This window comes from Protopterus annectens, chromosome 4.part1 (assembly GCF_019279795.1).
Source record: "Protopterus annectens isolate FY-2018-M chromosome 4.part1, PAN1.0, whole genome shotgun sequence".
Taxonomy (NCBI): Eukaryota; Metazoa; Chordata; order Ceratodontiformes; family Protopteridae; genus Protopterus; species Protopterus annectens.
The window spans coordinates 934,464,745-934,483,875 of NC_056734.1; the positions used below are offsets into that span (position 1 = coordinate 934,464,745).

Below are 19,131 nucleotides of genomic sequence, written 5' to 3' on the forward strand. Positions count from 1 at the left end.
TGGAATGTTTGACTAACATTCAGTTTTGATGTCAATTAACTTGAAGTAGTTATGTGAATATATGATGTCCATCTTTTCAAAATATCAGGGAGTTTTTCTTTTCATAATTACAGCATATGAGTAATCTTTAAAAATAATTACTTGCAATGATTACACAAACAGATTTCATGAGCCATTTTAGAACTTCGTGACACATATTAAAATGTTCTGTGTTAAATGCACATACCTGTTGAAGGAACAGTTGTTTTAACTGTTGTCTCAGGAGTAGTGTCCAAAGTAGTTTCTACAGAAGTTGCAGCTAGAAAAACAACAATGAAGGAGGTATTAGACACCGCTTTTAAACCTTTACCTTGCACTCATGTAAGTGTATTGTATAAGACAAATATTTTAAAAGAAACTTTTAGGGTCATCTGTCTACACAAGTCATTGTGAAGCTTATGTAGTTTCAGTCCATCTCCTTCCTTGGCATTGTAAGGGCAGATTGTTATTGTTAGTCAGTAATCAATTCATAGTTAAAAAAGGAGCAATTCACAGAGTTTGAATATTTTTCATTGCTGATAAGTATATTATAAACAGCATTGTGTGTGCATGAAGTGCTAGTACTGTTTTACTTAGGAATACCATGATTAAAGGGGTTAGTGTTTTCCTTTTAATATCCTGTGTTTCAAGCAATTTTGATACCTGGACAAGAATGAATCTTGATTTATGATCACAAGTGTTGAATTTTTGCATTCATAATTACGATTTTCATCTCTAATGCATCAGATTAATTAATATGTGGATAGTATAAGCATTGTAGAGATTAATGAAGTTTGTCTGAATACTTTTCAGACTGAGCCCTGCTGTTTTGTCACATATTTCTGTTGCAAATTATCTTTAGAGATTTCATTTGTCCTTGATTAAGGAAATGTGGGTATAACCTTCATGAAAGTAATTATTTTAATCTGATCCTATGCCTGTAAAATATCCTTAAGATTTTTAGTCTTTCTCTGCTGATGTTAAAAAAGAATTACTGAAAAATTCCTGGAAGAGACAAGTTTGGCTCAGTGGAACTTGAGCTGTAGCTGAAACTTCTCACAATGTTAAATCAGACTTTAAAGATCAATATTCAGATTTTACAATTTGTAGGGAATAAATGTTGCCTTTACTAAATCATTATTTGCTTTTCAACTTTTGTCTACTTTCTGTAGGTGATAGTTTACAGAGAATGTATTTATTTTGTATACCCCTATGAAAATTTCTTTAAGTCATAGGTTCCAGGAAAGATGTCTTCTTTTGCAAATGTTACTGTCTCAGAAAGATAATAGTTTAATTGTGCTATCATAATTTTTGTAGTTTTAGAAAAACAGATTTGAAAACATTTTATTTCACTATATATGGCAAATAAATTAGTGTGGAAAAGCTCTAGAAACATGTGAATATTTGGTATGGCTACTGCAGTTTGTAATCTTGAATGCAGTCTTTCTCAGTCTACATTTTGCTGTCCAGTAGACAATATGTGTTTAATTTGTTACTTTTTTCTGAGTTTTGTGGCATTCTGGCAAAGTGATGATATCCTTTTTCATGAGAAGGATATTATAGAACAGATGTAAATATGATTTTATATGAGCATTGTATGTTTATGATAGTATTTTTGTGTTGGAATAACAACGGTGATTCACATTGTCCAACATTACTAAAAATACTTTGACATATTGTGTTCCCAATTGGTTTGAATATTGCTTGCATATTTGTGACATATTATATTCCCACATGGTTTTGAACATTGTTTGGACAGATTGAAGTTGACATGATATCCACTGTTTTGAGTCGATTTGTTTCAAAGACAACAATTATATATAAAAATGTAACTAAATTAATTCATAGGTTTAAGATTATTGTTTAGTGCCATGGAAGAGATTGTTAAATGTCACAGGTATTTTGTTGAAATGCAGGTATGTTATCAATATGTTAGTTGTTAATGCATATCTTGAGTGCTTGGCTGTACAATGGAATATTGTGATGTCATAGAGTGAAGATACAAATTGCCATATATGACAATAAAATGCAGTTTTGTACCTGTTGTAGTAGGTGTTGTTTCCAAAGTTGTTTCTTGGGTGGTTGCAATAGTAGTTTCTGCTGATGTTATATCTAAAAATAAAAATGTGGAACTGTGATGATCGATTCAATTATCGTGTTTCTGTATCCAATTATCAAAGTAAGAAAAACTCATAAAGTTATCATATGTGAGAAGTTTGGAACAATTTACCTGTTTGACAAGGAACTGATATTTTGATGTTAAACCTTACTCATTCTCAAATAAGCTAGAGAAGAGCTAAAGGTATTCACAGTTATCCCATTTTAAAGTAAAATATTAGTGGTAAAAAACAGAAGAAACCTAAACCTGGAAAATGTTTGTAGGAATTTTTGAGGCATACCTAGTAGACAATTGTCAAGCCTAACAAAATGAACCTTTTTCGTAAGAATACTCTTTGGTTATATCACTTGCTTAGCATCATACTGTCGGGAAATACATATGGAAAAATTAAATCCTGGGAAAATTGAAGCAGTTCAGTAAGAGATTATATCCTTATTCCTCTGTAATAACTAAAACAGTATTTAATGGAAATTGTGGAATGTTTGACTAACTTTCAGTTTTGATGTCAATTAACTTGAAGTAGTTATGTGAATATATGATGTCCATCTTTTCAAAATATCAGAGAGTATTTCTTTTTATAATTACAGCATATGATTAATCTTTGAAAATAATTACTTGCAATGATTACACAAACAGATTTCATGAGCCATTTTAGAACTTCGTGACACATATTAAAATGTTCTGTTGTAAATGCACATACCTGTTGAAGGAACAGTTGTTTCAACTGTTGTCTCAGGAGTAGTGTCCAAAGTAGTTTCTACAGAAGTTGCAGCTAGAAAAACAACAATGAAGGAGGTATTAGACACCGCTTTCAAACCTTTACCTTGCACTCATGTAAGTGTATTCTATGACAAATATTTTAAAGGAAACTTTTAGGGCCATCTGTCTACACAAGTCATTGTGAAGCTTATGTAGTTTCAGTCCATCTCCTTCCTTGGCATTGTAAGGGCAGATTGTTATTGTTAGCCAGTAATTACTTCATAGTTAAAAAAGGAGCAATTCATAGAGTTTGAATATTTTTCATTGCTGATAAGTATATTATAAACAGCATTGTGTGTGCATGCATTGCTAGTACTGTTTTACTTGGAATACCATGATTAAAGGGGTTAGAGTTTTCCTTTTAATATCCTTTGTTTCAAGCAATTTTGATACCTGGACAAAAATGAATCTTGATTTATGATCACAAGTGTTGAATTTTTACATTCATAATTACGATTTTCATCTCTAAAGCATCAGATTCATTAATATGTGGATAGTATAAGCATTGTAGAGATTAATGAAGTTTGTCTGAATATTTATCAGACTGAGCCCTGCTGTTTTGTCACATATCTGTTGCAAATAATCTTTAGAGATTTCATTTGTCCTTGATTAAGGAAATGTGGGTATAACCTTCATCGAAGTAATTAGTTTAATCTGATCCTATGCCTGTAAAATATCCTTAAGATTTTTAGTCTTTCTCTGCTGATGTTAAAAAAGAATTACTGAAAAATTCCTGGAAGAGACAAGTTTGGCTCAGTGGAACTTGAGCTGTAGCTGAAACTTCTCAGAATATTAAATAAGACTTTAAACATCAATATTCAGATTTTACAATTTGTAGGGAATAAATGTAGCCTTTACTAAATCATTATTTGCTTTTCAACTTTTGTCTACTTTCTGTAGGTGATAGTTTACAGAGAATGTATTTATTTTGTACACCCATATGAAAATTTCTTTAAGTCATAGGTTCCAGGAAAGATGTCTTCTTTTGCAAATGTTACTGTCTCAGAAAGATAATAGTTTAATTGTGCTATCATAATTTTTGTAGTTTTAGAAAAACAGATTTGAAAACATTTTATTTCACTATATATGGCAAAGAAATGAGTGTGGAAAAGCTCTAGAAACATGTGAATATTTGGTATGGCTACTGCAGTTTGTAATCTTGAATGCAGTCTTTCTCAGTCTACATTTTGCTCTCCATTAGACAATATGTGTTTAATTTGTTACTTTTTTCTGAGTTTTGTGGCATTCTGGCAAAGTGATGATATCCTTTTTCATGAGAAGGATATTATAGAACAGATGTAAATATGATTTTATATGTGCATTGTATGTTTATGATAGTATTTTTGTGTCTGAATGACAACGGTGATTCACATTGTCCAACATTACTAAAAATACTTGTGACATATTGTGTTCCCAATTGGTTTGAATATTGCTTGCATATTTGTGACATATTATATTCCCACATGGGTTTGAATATTGCTTGCACAGATTGAAAGTAAGATGAAAGTTAATGTTTTGACTCCAATTATTTGAAACACAATAATTAATTAATGGAATTTAATGAAATTCTGTCAGATTTTTGAGAATACTTTTCAGTGACTTTGACCAAATTGTTAAACATCAGTAATGTGTTGCTGGAAATGGTGCATGTTATCAGTATATCTGTAAGTTGTTAATGCAGATCCTAAGTGTCTGGATTTAAAATTGCATATTTTTATGTCATGAAATGAAGATGTAAGTTGATATAAGTAAAAAAATGTGAAGTGTTGTACCTGTAGTAATAGATGTTCTTTCAATAGTTGTTTCTGCAGTGGAGACAACAGTAGTCTCTGCTGATGTTGTTTCTAAAAATGAAAATGTGAAACTGTGATAATCTCTTCATTTATTGTGTTTCTGCATCAAATTATCAAGTTATGAAAACTCATAAAGTTTTTATTTGTGAGATGCTCTGAAATATTTACAGATTTGACAGGGTATTAGCAATTTGATGTTAAACCTTACTCAATGTGAAGTAAGCCATGGAAGAGGTAAAATTGTACATAGTTTTCTATTTTTAGTGTAAACAATTGGTGCTATAAAATAGTAGAGTCCATAATCTAAAACAATGTTTGTAGCAGTTGTCCAGATATTTCCAGTAGACATTTGAGAAAACCTTACAAAATGTCACCTCTTATTTTGAATTGGTATCATTCAGTTTTTTAGAGTAGGGAAATAGATGATATGAAATGAAATGCTGGGCAAAATGAATTACTTCACTAAAAGATCACAACCTGAACATTCCACAATAACTAGCAGGTTATTTAAAGAGTAATGGGAAGTGTTTGACTTCCAGTCCTCTGATAAATTAAGTTGAATTGGTTGTACACAGAAATTATACCCATGTCCTTCAAAATGAAAGGCAGGATATGCTTTTATAATTCAAGCAACTGATGAATCTTTAAAAGGTATTAGCTGCAAATAGCAAAATCATAAATTTCTTGAGACCTTTTAGATCTCTGTGATGTATAACAAAAATATGCATTGTTAATTCACATACCTGTTGAAAGAACAGTTGTTTCAGCAGTTGTGTCAGGAGTAGAGGCCAGTGTGGTTCCTATAGAAGTTTCAGCTAGGAAAAGAAAACAAAGGAGCTATTAGAGATCACTTAAATTCTTTATTTTGTACTGATATAAAAGTGTTCAGTAGGATAAATAATTGAAAAGAAAGATTAAGGGTAATCTATTAATGAAAGTCATTGAGAAGTTTATGTAGCTCAAGTCATCTTTCTTTTCAGCATTATAACTGTAGTTTCTGCCTAATGAGTCCATAATTAAAATTTAAAAAACAGATGTGGATAACATGCCTCATTAACAAGAAGTATAGTATAAGGGGTATTTTGTGCAGATGTGGCACTAGTAGGGTTTTGCTTAGGGATACCCTGATTATAGGAGTTTGTGTTTCCCCTTCACTATTCTCGCTTTGAGTAATAATGAGAACTGAATATGACCAAATTTTGATTAGCCCTCACACATGTTAAATTTCCACATGCAGATTTTGGAGTTTCATCTCTAAGACAGCTGATGCATTATTTTGTAGTTATTATAATTATTGAAGGGTGTCAAATGTTTTTTCTTCTACTGTCAGCCAGGATTGAACCCTTTTATCTCCATATGTCTAATGCAGGAAGTCTTCTGCAGTTTCATTTGTCCTTGATGACTGCAATGAGTGTATAAATTTAACCCAACTTATTGTTGGAGTGTTTTCTTGGTTGCTTTGCTATCATGCTTTTTGCTGTTCTGTGAATAGGACTGTGTTTACTTTCATGAAAAGGACATTTATGAAGCAAACGTGTAAAAACAATTCTGCGTGTACATTGTGTTTTTGATGGTAGTATTTTAGAATTGGCATGACAATAGTATCTCATGTTCTCAAACATCACTAATGGAAGCATTTCTGACAATCATCTTTGTTTCCTATTGGTTTTGAACATTGTTTGGACAGATTGAAGTTGACATGATATCCACTGTTTTGAGTCGATTTGTTTCAAAGACAACAATTATATATAAAAATGTAACTAAATTAATTCATAGGTTTAAGATTATTGTTTAGTGCCATGGAAGAGATTGTTAAATGTCACAGGTATTTTGTTGAAATGCAGGTATGTTATCAATATGTTAGTTGTTAATGCATATCTTGAGTGCTTGGCTGTACAATGGAGTATTGTGATGTCATAGAGTGAAGATACAAATTGCCATATATGACAATAAAATGCAGTTTTGTACCTGTTGTAGTAGGTGTTGTTTCCAAAGTTGTTTCTTGGGTGGTTGCAATAGTAGTTTCTGCTGATGTTATATCTAAAAATAAAAATGTGGAACTGTGATGATCGATTCAATTATCGTGTTTCTTTATCCAATTATCAAAGTAAGAAAAACTCATAAAGTTATCATATGTGAGAAGTTTGGAACAATTTACCTGTTTGACAAGGAACTGATATTTTGATGTTAAACCTTACTCATTCTCAAATAAGCTAGAGAAGAGCTAAAGGTATTCACAGTTATCCCATTTTAAAGTAAAATATTAGTGGTAAAAAACAGAAGAAACCTAAACCTGGAAAATGTTTGTAGGAATTTTTGAGGCATACCTAGTAGACAATTGTCAAGCCTAACAAAATGAACCTTTTTCGTAAGAATACTCTTTGGTTATATCACTTGCTTAGCATCATACTGTCGGGAAATACATATGGAAAAATTAAATCCTGGGAAAATTGAAGCAGTTCAGTAAGAGATTATATCCTTATTCCTCTGTAATAACTAAAACAGTATTTAATGGAAATTGTGGAATGTTTGACTAACTTTCAGTTTTGATGTCAATTAACTTGAAGTAGTTATGTGAATATATGATGTCCATCTTTTCAAAATATCAGAGAGTATTTCTTTTTATAATTACAGCATATGATTAATCTTTGAAAATAATTACTTGCAATGATTACACAAACAGATTTCATGAGCGATTTTAGAACTTCGTGACACATATTAAAATGTTCTGTTGTAAATGCACATACCTGTTGAAGGAACAGTTGTTTCAACTGTTGTCTCAGGAGTAGTGTCCAAAGTAGTTTCTACAGAAGTTGCAGCTAGAAAAACAACAATGAAGGAGGTATTAGACACCGCTTTCAAACCTTTACCTTGCACTCATGTAAGTGTATTCTATGACAAATATTTTAAAGGAAACTTTTAGGGCCATCTGTCTACACAAGTCATTGTGAAGCTTATGTAGTTTCAGTCCATCTCCTTCCTTGGCATTGTAAGGGCAGATTGTTATTGTTAGCCAGTAATTACTTCATAGTTAAAAAAGGAGCAATTCATAGAGTTTGAATATTTTTCATTGCTGATAAGTATATTATAAACAGCATTGTGTGTGCATGCATTGCTAGTACTGTTTTACTTGGAATACCATGATTAAAGGGGTTAGAGTTTTCCTTTTAATATCCTTTGTTTCAAGCAATTTTGATACCTGGACAAAATGAATCTTGATTTATGATCACAAGTGTTGAATTTTTACATTCATAATTACGATTTTCATCTCTAAAGCATCAGATTCATTAATATGTGGATAGTATAAGCATTGTAGAGATTAATGAAGTTTGTCTGAATATTTATCAGACTGAGCCCTGCTGTTTTGTCACATATCTGTTGCAAATAATCTTTAGAGATTTCATTTGTCCTTGATTAAGGAAATGTGGGTATAACCTTCATCGAAGTAATTAGTTTAATCTGATCCTATGCCTGTAAAATATCCTTAAGATTTTTAGTCTTTCTCTGCTGATGTTAAAAAAGAATTACTGAAAAATTCCTGGAAGAGACAAGTTTGGCTCAGTGGAACTTGAGCTGTAGCTGAAACTTCTCAGAATATTAAATAAGACTTTAAACATCAATATTCAGATTTTACAATTTGTAGGGAATAAATGTAGCCTTTACTAAATCATTATTTGCTTTTCAACTTTTGTCTACTTTCTGTAGGTGATAGTTTACAGAGAATGTATTTATTTTGTACACCCATATGAAAATTTCTTTAAGTCATAGGTTCCAGGAAAGATGTCTTCTTTTGCAAATGTTACTGTCTCAGAAAGATAATAGTTTAATTGTGCTATCATAATTTTTGTAGTTTTAGAAAAACAGATTTGAAAACATTTTATTTCACTATATATGGCAAAGAAATGAGTGTGGAAAAGCTCTAGAAACATGTGAATATTTGGTATGGCTACTGCAGTTTGTAATCTTGAATGCAGTCTTTCTCAGTCTACATTTTGCTCTCCATTAGACAATATGTGTTTAATTTGTTACTTTTTTCTGAGTTTTGTGGCATTCTGGCAAAGTGATGATATCCTTTTTCATGAGAAGGATATTATAGAACAGATGTAAATATGATTTTATATGTGCATTGTATGTTTATGATAGTATTTTTGTGTCTGAATGACAACGGTGATTCACATTGTCCAACATTACTAAAAATACTTGTGACATATTGTGTTCCCAATTGGTTTGAATATTGCTTGCATATTTGTGACATATTATATTCCCACATGGGTTTGAATATTGCTTGCACAGATTGAAAGTAAGATGAAAGTTAATGTTTTGACTCCAATTATTTGAAACACAATAATTAATTAATGGAATTTAATGAAATTCTGTCAGATTTTTGAGAATACTTTTCAGTGACTTTGACCAAATTGTTAAACATCAGTAATGTGTTGCTGGAAATGGTGCATGTTATCAGTATATCTGTAAGTTGTTAATGCAGATCCTAAGTGTCTGGATTTAAAATGGCATATTTTTATGTCATGAAATGAAGATGTAAGTTGATATAAGTAAAAAAATGTGAAGTGTTGTACCTGTAGTAATAGATGTTCTTTCAATAGTTGTTTCTGCAGTGGAGACAACAGTAGTCTCTGCTGATGTTGTTTCTAAAAATGAAAATGTGAAACTGTGATAATCTCTTCATTTATTGTGTTTCTGCATCAAATTATCAAGTTATGAAAACTCATAAAGTTTTTATTTGTGAGATGCTCTGAAATATTTACAGATTTGACAGGGTATTAGCAATTTGATGTTAAACCTTACTCAATGTGAAGTAAGCCATGGAAGAGGTAAAATTGTACATAGTTTTCTATTTTTAGTGTAAACAATTGGTGCTATAAAATAGTAGAGTCCATAATCTAAAACAATGTTTGTAGCAGTTGTCCAGATATTTCCAGTAGACATTTGAGAAAACCTTACAAAATGTCACCTCTTATTTTGAATTGGTATCATTCAGTTTTTTAGAGTAGGGAAATAGATGATATGAAATGAAATGCTGGGCAAAATGAATTACTTCACTAAAAGATCACAACCTGAACATTCCACAATAACTAGCAGGTTATTTAAAGAGTAATGGGAAGTGTTTGACTTCCAGTCCTCTGATAAATTAAGTTGAATTGGTTGTACACAGAAATTATACCCATGTCCTTCAAAATGAAAGGCAGGATATGCTTTTATAATTCAAGCAACTGATGAATCTTTAAAAGGTATTAGCTGCAAATAGCAAAATCATAAATTTCTTGAGACCTTTTAGATCTCTGTGATGTATAACAAAAATATGCATTGTTAATTCACATACCTGTTGAAAGAACAGTTGTTTCAGCAGTTGTGTCAGGAGTAGAGGCCAGTGTGGTTCCTATAGAAGTTTCAGCTAGGAAAAGAAAACAAAGGAGCTATTAGAGATCACTTAAATTCTTTATTTTGTACTGATATAAAAGTGTTCAGTAGGATAAATAATTGAAAAGAAAGATTAAGGGTAATCTATTAATGAAAGTCATTGAGAAGTTTATGTAGCTCAAGTCATCTTTCTTTTCAGCATTATAACTGTAGTTTCTGCCTAATGAGTCCATAATTAAAATTTAAAAAACAGATGTGGATAACATGCCTCATTAACAAGAAGTATAGTATAAGGGGTATTTTGTGCAGATGTGGCACTAGTAGGGTTTTGCTTAGGGATACCCTGATTATAGGAGTTTGTGTTTCCCTTCACTATTCTCGCTTTGAGTAATAATGAGAACTGAATATGACCAAATTTTGATTAGCCCTCACACATGTTAAATTTCCACATGCAGATTTTGGAGTTTCATCTCTAAGACAGCTGATGCATTATTTTGTAGTTATTATAATTATTGAAGGGTGTCAAATGTTTTTTCTTCTACTGTCAGCCAGGATTGAACCCTTTTATCTCCATATGTCTAATGCAGGAAGTCTTCTGCAGTTTCATTTGTCCTTGATGACTGCAATGAGTGTATAAATTTAACCCAACTTATTGTTGGAGTGTTTTCTTGGTTGCTTTGCTATCATGCTTTTTGCTGTTCTGTGAATAGGACTGTGTTTACTTTCATGAAAAGGACATTTATGAAGCAAACGTGTAAAAACAATTCTGCGTGTACATTGTGTTTTTGATGGTAGTATTTTAGAATTGGCATGACAATAGTATCTCATGTTCTCAAACATCACTAATGGAAGCATTTCTGACAATCATCTTTGTTTCCTATTGGTTTTGAACATTGTTTGGACAGATTGAAGTTGACATGATATCCACTGTTTTGAGTCGATTTGTTTCAAAGACAACAATTATATATAAAAATGTAACTAAATTAATTCATAGGTTTAAGATTATTGTTTAGTGCCATGGAAGAGATTGTTAAATGTCACAGGTATTTTGTTGAAATGCAGGTATGTTATCAATATGTTAGTTGTTAATGCATATCTTGAGTGCTTGGCTGTACAATGGAGTATTGTGATGTCATAGAGTGAAGATACAAATTGCCATATATGACAATAAAATGCAGTTTTGTACCTGTTGTAGTAGGTGTTGTTTCCAAAGTTGTTTCTTGGGTGGTTGCAATAGTAGTTTCTGCTGATGTTATATCTAAAAATAAAAATGTGGAACTGTGATGATCGATTCAATTATCGTGTTTCTTTATCCAATTATCAAAGTAAGAAAAACTCATAAAGTTATCATATGTGAGAAGTTTGGAACAATTTACCTGTTTGACAAGGAACTGATATTTTGATGTTAAACCTTACTCATTCTCAAATAAGCTAGAGAAGAGCTAAAGGTATTCACAGTTATCCCATTTAAAAGTAAAATATTAGTGGTAAAAAACAGAAGAAACCTAAACCTGGAAAATGTTTGTAGGAATTTTTGAGGCATACCTAGTAGACAATTGTCAAGCCTAACAAAATGAACCTTTTTCGTAAGAATACTCTTTGGTTATATCACTTGCTTAGCATCATACTGTCGGGAAATACATACGGAAAAATTAAATCCTGGGAAAATTGAAGCAGTTCAGTAAGAGATTATATCCTTATTCCTCTGTAATAACTAAAACAGTATTTAATGGAAATTGTGGAATGTTTGACTAACTTTCAGTTTTGATGTCAATTAACTTGAAGTAGTTATGTGAATATATGATGTCCATCTTTTCAAAATATCAGAGAGTATTTCTTTTTATAATTACAGCATATGATTAATCTTTGAAAATAATTACTTGCAATGATTACACAAACAGATTTCATGAGCGATTTTAGAACTTCGTGACACATATTAAAATGTTCTGTTGTAAATGCACATACCTGTTGAAGGAACAGTTGTTTCAACTGTTGTCTCAGGAGTAGTGTCCAAAGTAGTTTCTACAGAAGTTGCAGCTAGAAAAACAACAATGAAGGAGGTATTAGACACCGCTTTCAAACCTTTACCTTGCACTCATGTAAGTGTATTCTATGACAAATATTTTAAAGGAAACTTTTAGGGCCATCTGTCTACACAAGTCATTGTGAAGCTTATGTAGTTTCAGTCCATCTCCTTCCTTGGCATTGTAAGGGCAGATTGTTATTGTTAGCCAGTAATTACTTCATAGTTAAAAAAGGAGCAATTCATAGAGTTTGAATATTTTTCATTGCTGATAAGTATATTATAAACAGCATTGTGTGTGCATGCATTGCTAGTACTGTTTTACTTGGAATACCATGATTAAAGGGGTTAGAGTTTTCCTTTTAATATCCTTTGTTTCAAGCAATTTTGATACCTGGACAAAAATGAATCTTGATTTATGATCACAAGTGTTGAATTTTTACATTCATAATTACGATTTTCATCTCTAAAGCATCAGATTCATTAATATGTGGATAGTATAAGCATTGTAGAGATTAATGAAGTTTGTCTGAATATTTATCAGACTGAGCCCTGCTGTTTTGTCACATATCTGTTGCAAATAATCTTTAGAGATTTCATTTGTCCTTGATTAAGGAAATGTGGGTATAACCTTCATCGAAGTAATTAGTTTAATCTGATCCTATGCCTGTAAAATATCCTTAAGATTTTTAGTCTTTCTCTGCTGATGTTAAAAAAGAATTACTGAAAAATTCCTGGAAGAGACAAGTTTGGCTCAGTGGAACTTGAGCTGTAGCTGAAACTTCTCAGAATATTAAATAAGACTTTAAACATCAATATTCAGATTTTACAATTTGTAGGGAATAAATGTAGCCTTTACTAAATCATTATTTGCTTTTCAACTTTTGTCTACTTTCTGTAGGTGATAGTTTACAGAGAATGTATTTATTTTGTACACCCATATGAAAATTTCTTTAAGTCATAGGTTCCAGGAAAGATGTCTTCTTTTGCAAATGTTACTGTCTCAGAAAGATAATAGTTTAATTGTGCTATCATAATTTTTGTAGTTTTAGAAAAACAGATTTGAAAACATTTTATTTCACTATATATGGCAAAGAAATGAGTGTGGAAAAGCTCTAGAAACATGTGAATATTTGGTATGGCTACTGCAGTTTGTAATCTTGAATGCAGTCTTTCTCAGTCTACATTTTGCTCTCCATTAGACAATATGTGTTTAATTTGTTACTTTTTTCTGAGTTTTGTGGCATTCTGGCAAAGTGATGATATCCTTTTTCATGAGAAGGATATTATAGAACAGATGTAAATATGATTTTATATGTGCATTGTATGTTTATGATAGTATTTTTGTGTCTGAATGACAACGGTGATTCACATTGTCCAACATTACTAAAAATACTTGTGACATATTGTGTTCCCAATTGGTTTGAATATTGCTTGCATATTTGTGACATATTATATTCCCACATGGGTTTGAATATTGCTTGCACAGATTGAAAGTAAGATGAAAGTTAATGTTTTGACTCCAATTATTTGAAACACAATAATTAATTAATGGAATTTAATGAAATTCTGTCAGATTTTTGAGAATACTTTTCAGTGACTTTGACCAAATTGTTAAACATCAGTAATGTGTTGCTGGAAATGGTGCATGTTATCAGTATATCTGTAAGTTGTTAATGCAGATCCTAAGTGTCTGGATTTAAAATGGCATATTTTTATGTCATGAAATGAAGATGTAAGTTGATATAAGTAAAAAAATGTGAAGTGTTGTACCTGTAGTAATAGATGTTCTTTCAATAGTTGTTTCTGCAGTGGAGACAACAGTAGTTTCTGCTGATTTTGTTTCTAAAATGAAAATGTGAAACTGTGATAATCTCTTCATTTATTGTGTTTCTGCATCAAATTATCAAGTTATGAAAACTCATAAAGTTTTTATTTGTGAGATGCTCTGAAATATTTACAGATTTGACAGGGTATTAGCAATTTGATGTTAAACCTTACTCAATGTGAAGTAAGCCATGGAAGAGGTAAAATTGTACATAGTTTTCTATTTTTAGTGTAAACAATTGGTGCTATAAAATAGTAGAGTCCATAATCTAAAACAATGTTTGTAGCAGTTGTCCAGATATTTCCAGTAGACATTTGAGAAAACCTTACAAAATGTCACCTCTTATTTTGAATTGGTATCATTCAGTTTTTTAGAGTAGGGAAATAGATGATATGAAATGAAATGCTGGGCAAAATGAATTACTTCACTAAAAGATCACAACCTGAACATTCCACAATAACTAGCAGGTTATTTAAAGAGTAATGGGAAGTGTTTGACTTCCAGTCCTCTGATAAATTAAGTTGAATTGGTTGTACACAGAAATTATACCCATGTCCTTCAAAATGAAAGGCAGGATATGCTTTTATAATTCAAGCAACTGATGAATCTTTAAAAGGTATTAGCTGCAAATAGCAAAATCATAAATTTCTTGAGACCTTTTAGATCTCTGTGATGTATAACAAAAATATGCATTGTTAATTCACATACCTGTTGAAAGAACAGTTGTTTCAGCAGTTGTGTCAGGAGTAGAGGCCAGTGTGGTTCCTATAGAAGTTTCAGCTAGGAAAAGAAAACAAAGGAGCTATTAGAGATCACTTAAATTCTTTATTTTGTACTGATATAAAAGTGTTCAGTAGGATAAATAATTGAAAAGAAAGATTAAGGGTCATCTATTAATGAAAGTCATTGAGAAGTTTATGTAGCTCAAGTCATCTTTCTTTTCAGCATTATAACTGTAGTTTCTGCCTAATGAGTCCATAATTAAAATTTAAAAAACAGATGTGGATAACATGCCTCATTAACAAGAAGTATAGTATAAGGGGTATTTTGTGCAGATGTGGCACTAGTAGGGTTTTGCTTAGGGATACCCTGATTATAGGAGTTTGTGTTTCCCCTTCACTATTCTCGCTTTGAGTAATAATGAGAACTGAATATGACCAAATTTTGATTAGCCCTCACACATGTTAAATTTCCACATGCAGATTTTGGAGTTTCATCTCTAAGACAGCTGATGCATTATTTTGTAGTTATTATAATTATTGAAGGGTGTCAAATGTTTTTTCTTCTACTGTCAGCCAGGATTGAACCCTTTTATCTCCATATGTCTAATGCAGGAAGTCTTCTGCAGTTTCATTTGTCCTTGATGACTGCAATGAGTGTATAAATTTAACCCAACTTATTGTTGGAGTGTTTTCTTGGTTGCTTTGCTATCATGCTTTTTGCTGTTCTGTGAATAGGACTGTGTTTACTTTCATGAAAAGGACATTTATGAAGCAAACGTGTAAAAACAATTCTGCGTGTACATTGTGTTTTTGATGGTAGTATTTTAGAATTGGCATGACAATAGTATCTCATGTTCTCAAACATCACTAATGGAAGCATTTCTGACAATCATCTTTGTTTCCTATTGGTTTTGAACATTGTTTGGACAGATTGAAGTTGACATGATATCCACTGTTTTGAGTCGATTTGTTTCAAAGACAACAATTATATATAAAAATGTAACTAAATTAATTCATAGGTTTAAGATTATTGTTTAGTGCCATGGAAGAGATTGTTAAATGTCACAGGTATTTTGTTGAAATGCAGGTATGTTATCAATATGTTAGTTGTTAATGCATATCTTGAGTGCTTGGCTGTACAATGGAGTATTGTGATGTCATAGAGTGAAGATACAAATTGCCATATATGACAATAAAATGCAGTTTTGTACCTGTTGTAGTAGGTGTTGTTTCCAAAGTTGTTTCTTGGGTGGTTGCAATAGTAGTTTCTGCTGATGTTATATCTAAAAATAAAAATGTGGAACTGTGATGATCGATTCAATTATCGTGTTTCTGTATCCAATTATCAAAGTAAGAAAAACTCATAAAGTTATCATATGTGAGAAGTTTGGAACAATTTACCTGTTTGACAAGGAACTGATATTTTGATGTTAAACCTTACTCATTCTCAAATAAGCTAGAGAAGAGCTAAAGGTATTCACAGTTATCCCATTTAAAAGTAAAATATTAGTGGTAAAAAACAGAAGAAACCTAAACCTGGAAAATGTTTGTAGGAATTTTTGAGGCATACCTAGTAGACAATTGTCAAGCCTAACAAAATGAACCTTTTCGTAAGAATACTCTTTGGTTATATCACTTGCTTAGCATCATACTGTCGGGAAATACATACGGAAAAATTAAATCCTGGGAAAATTGAAGCAGTTCAGTAAGAGATTATATCCTTATTCCTCTGTAATAACTAAAACAGTATTTAATGGAAATTGTGGAATGTTTGACTAACTTTCAGTTTTGATGTCAATTAACTTGAAGTAGTTATGTGAATATATGATGTCCATCTTTTCAAAATATCAGAGAGTATTTCTTTTTATAATTACAGCATATGATTAATCTTTGAAAATAATTACTTGCAATGATTACACAAACAGATTTCATGAGCGATTTTAGAACTTCGTGACACATATTAAAATGTTCTGTTGTAAATGCACATACCTGTTGAAGGAACAGTTGTTTCAACTGTTGTCTCAGGAGTAGTGTCCAAAGTAGTTTCTACAGAAGTTGCAGCTAGAAAAACAACAATGAAGGAGGTATTAGACACCGCTTTCAAACCTTTACCTTGCACTCATGTAAGTGTATTCTATAAGACAAATATTTTAAAGGAAACTTTTAGGGCCATCTGTCTACACAAGTCATTGTGAAGCTTATGTAGTTTCAGTCCATCTCCTTCCTTGGCATTGTAAGGGCAGATTGTTATTGTTAGCCAGTAATTACTTCATAGTTAAAAAAGGAGCAATTCATAGAGTTTGAATATTTTTCATTGCTGATAAGTATATTATAAACAGCATTGTGTGTGCATGCATTGCTAGTACTGTTTTACTTGGAATACCATGATTAAAGGGGTTAGAGTTTTCCTTTTAATATCCTTTGTTTCAAGCAATTTTGATACCTGGACAAAATGAATCTTGATTTATGATCACAAGTGTTGAATTTTTACATTCATAATTACGATTTTCATCTCTAAAGCATCAGATTCATTAATATGTGGATAGTATAAGCATTGTAGAGATTAATGAAGTTTGTCTGAATATTTATCAGACTGAGCCCTGCTGTTTTGTCACATATCTGTTGCAAATAATCTTTAGAGATTTCATTTGTCCTTGATTAAGGAAATGTGGGTATAACCTTCATCGAAGTAATTAGTTTAATCTGATCCTATGCCTGTAAAATATCCTTAAGATTTTTAGTCTTTCTCTGCTGATGTTAAAAAGAATTACTGAAAAATTCCTGGAAGAGACAAGTTTGGCTCAGTGGAACTTGAGCTGTAGCTGAAACTTCTCAGAATATTAAATAAGACTTTAAACATCAATATTCAGATTTTACAATTTGTAGGGAATAAATGTAGCCTTTACTAAATCATTATTTGCTTTTCAACTTTTGTCTACTTTCTGTAGGTGATAGTTTACAGAGAATGTATTTATTTTGTACACCCATATGAAAATTTCTTTAAGTCATAGGTTCCAGGAAAGATGTCTTCTTTTGCAAATGTTACTGTCTCAGAAAGATAATAGTTTAATTGTGCTATCATAATTTTTGTAGTTTTAGAAAAACAGATTTGAAAACATTTTATTTCACTATATATGGCAAAGAAATGAGTGTGGAAAAGCTCTAGAAACATGTGAATATTTGGTATGGCTACTGCAGTTTGTAATCTTGAATGCAGTCTTTCTCAGTCTACATTTTGCTCTCCATTAGACAATATGTGTTTAATTTGTTACTTTTTTCTGAGTTTTGTGGCATTCTGGCAAAGTGATGATATCCTTTTTCATGAGAAGGATATTATAGAACAGATGTAAATATGATTTTATATGTGCATTGTATGTTTATGATAGTATTTTTGTGTCTGAATGACAACGGTGATTCACATTGTCCAACATTACTAAAAATACTTGTGACATATTGTGTTCCCAATTGGTTTGAATATTGCTTGCATATTTGTGACATATTATATTCCCACATGGGTTTGAATATTGCTTGCACAGATTGAAAGTAAGATGAAAGTTAATGTTTTGACTCCAATTATTTGAAACACAATAATTAATTAATGGAATTTAATGAAATTCTGTCAGATTTTTGAGAATACTTTTCAGTGACTTTGACCAAATTGTTAAACATCAGTAATGTGTTGCTGGAAATGGTGCATGTTATCAGTATATCTGTAAGTTGTTAATGCAGATCCTAAGTGTCTGGATTTAAAATGGCATATTTTTATGTCATGAAATGAAGATGTAAGTTGATATAAGTAAAAAAATGTGAAGTGTTGTACCTGTAGTAATAGATGTTCTTTCAATAGTTGTTTCTGCAGTGGAGACAACAGTAGTTTCTGCTGATGTTGTTTCTAAAAATGAAAATGTGAAACTGTGATAATCTCTTCATTTATTGTGTTTCTGCATCAAATTATCAAGTTATGAAAACTCATAAAGTTTTTATTTGTGAGATGCTCTGAAATATTTACAGATTTGACAGGGTATTAGCAATTTGATGTTAAACCTTACTCAATGTGAAGTAAGCCATGGAAGAGGTAAAATTGTACATAGTTTTCTATTTTTAGTGTAAACAATTGGTGCTATAAAATAGTAGAGTCCATAATCTAAAACAATGTTTGTAGCAGTTGTCCAGATATTTCCAGTAGACATTTGAGAAAACCTTACAAAATGTCACCTCTTATTTTGAATTGGTATCATTCAGTTTTTTAGAGTAGGGAAATAGATGATATGAAATGAAATGCTGGGCAAAATGAATTACTTCACTAAAAGATCACAACCTGAACATTCCACAATAACTAGCAGGTTATTTAAAGAGTAATGGGAAGTGTTTGACTTCCAGTCCTCTGATAAATTAAGTTGAATTGGTTGTACACAGAAATTATACCCATGTCCTTCAAAATGAAAGGCAGGATATGCTTTTATAATTCAAGCAACTGATGAATCTTTAAA

General features: G+C 31.4%; 1 protein-coding gene across 1 annotated transcript in view; it reads right to left on the reverse strand.

The window, feature by feature from the left end:
- The window catches only part of LOC122801346 (mucin-5AC-like), a 150,970-nt gene that overhangs the window by 107,843 nt on the left and 23,996 nt on the right, over nucleotides 1–19,131 (reverse strand). The window contains exons 21-34 of the mRNA XM_044070885.1: nucleotides 18,462–18,533; nucleotides 16,631–16,702; nucleotides 15,853–15,924; nucleotides 14,628–14,699; nucleotides 12,034–12,105; nucleotides 11,255–11,326; nucleotides 10,031–10,102; nucleotides 9,267–9,338; nucleotides 7,437–7,508; nucleotides 6,658–6,729; nucleotides 5,433–5,504; nucleotides 4,669–4,740; nucleotides 2,838–2,909; nucleotides 2,059–2,130 (exon numbers count right to left, since the gene is read on the reverse strand). Of these exons, the coding sequence (XP_043926820.1) occupies nucleotides 2,059–2,130; nucleotides 2,838–2,909; nucleotides 4,669–4,740; nucleotides 5,433–5,504; nucleotides 6,658–6,729; nucleotides 7,437–7,508; nucleotides 9,267–9,338; nucleotides 10,031–10,102; nucleotides 11,255–11,326; nucleotides 12,034–12,105; nucleotides 14,628–14,699; nucleotides 15,853–15,924; nucleotides 16,631–16,702; nucleotides 18,462–18,533 (1,008 nt within the window). The remainder of the gene's footprint in view (nucleotides 1–2,058; nucleotides 2,131–2,837; nucleotides 2,910–4,668; nucleotides 4,741–5,432; nucleotides 5,505–6,657; nucleotides 6,730–7,436; nucleotides 7,509–9,266; nucleotides 9,339–10,030; nucleotides 10,103–11,254; nucleotides 11,327–12,033; nucleotides 12,106–14,627; nucleotides 14,700–15,852; nucleotides 15,925–16,630; nucleotides 16,703–18,461; nucleotides 18,534–19,131) is intronic.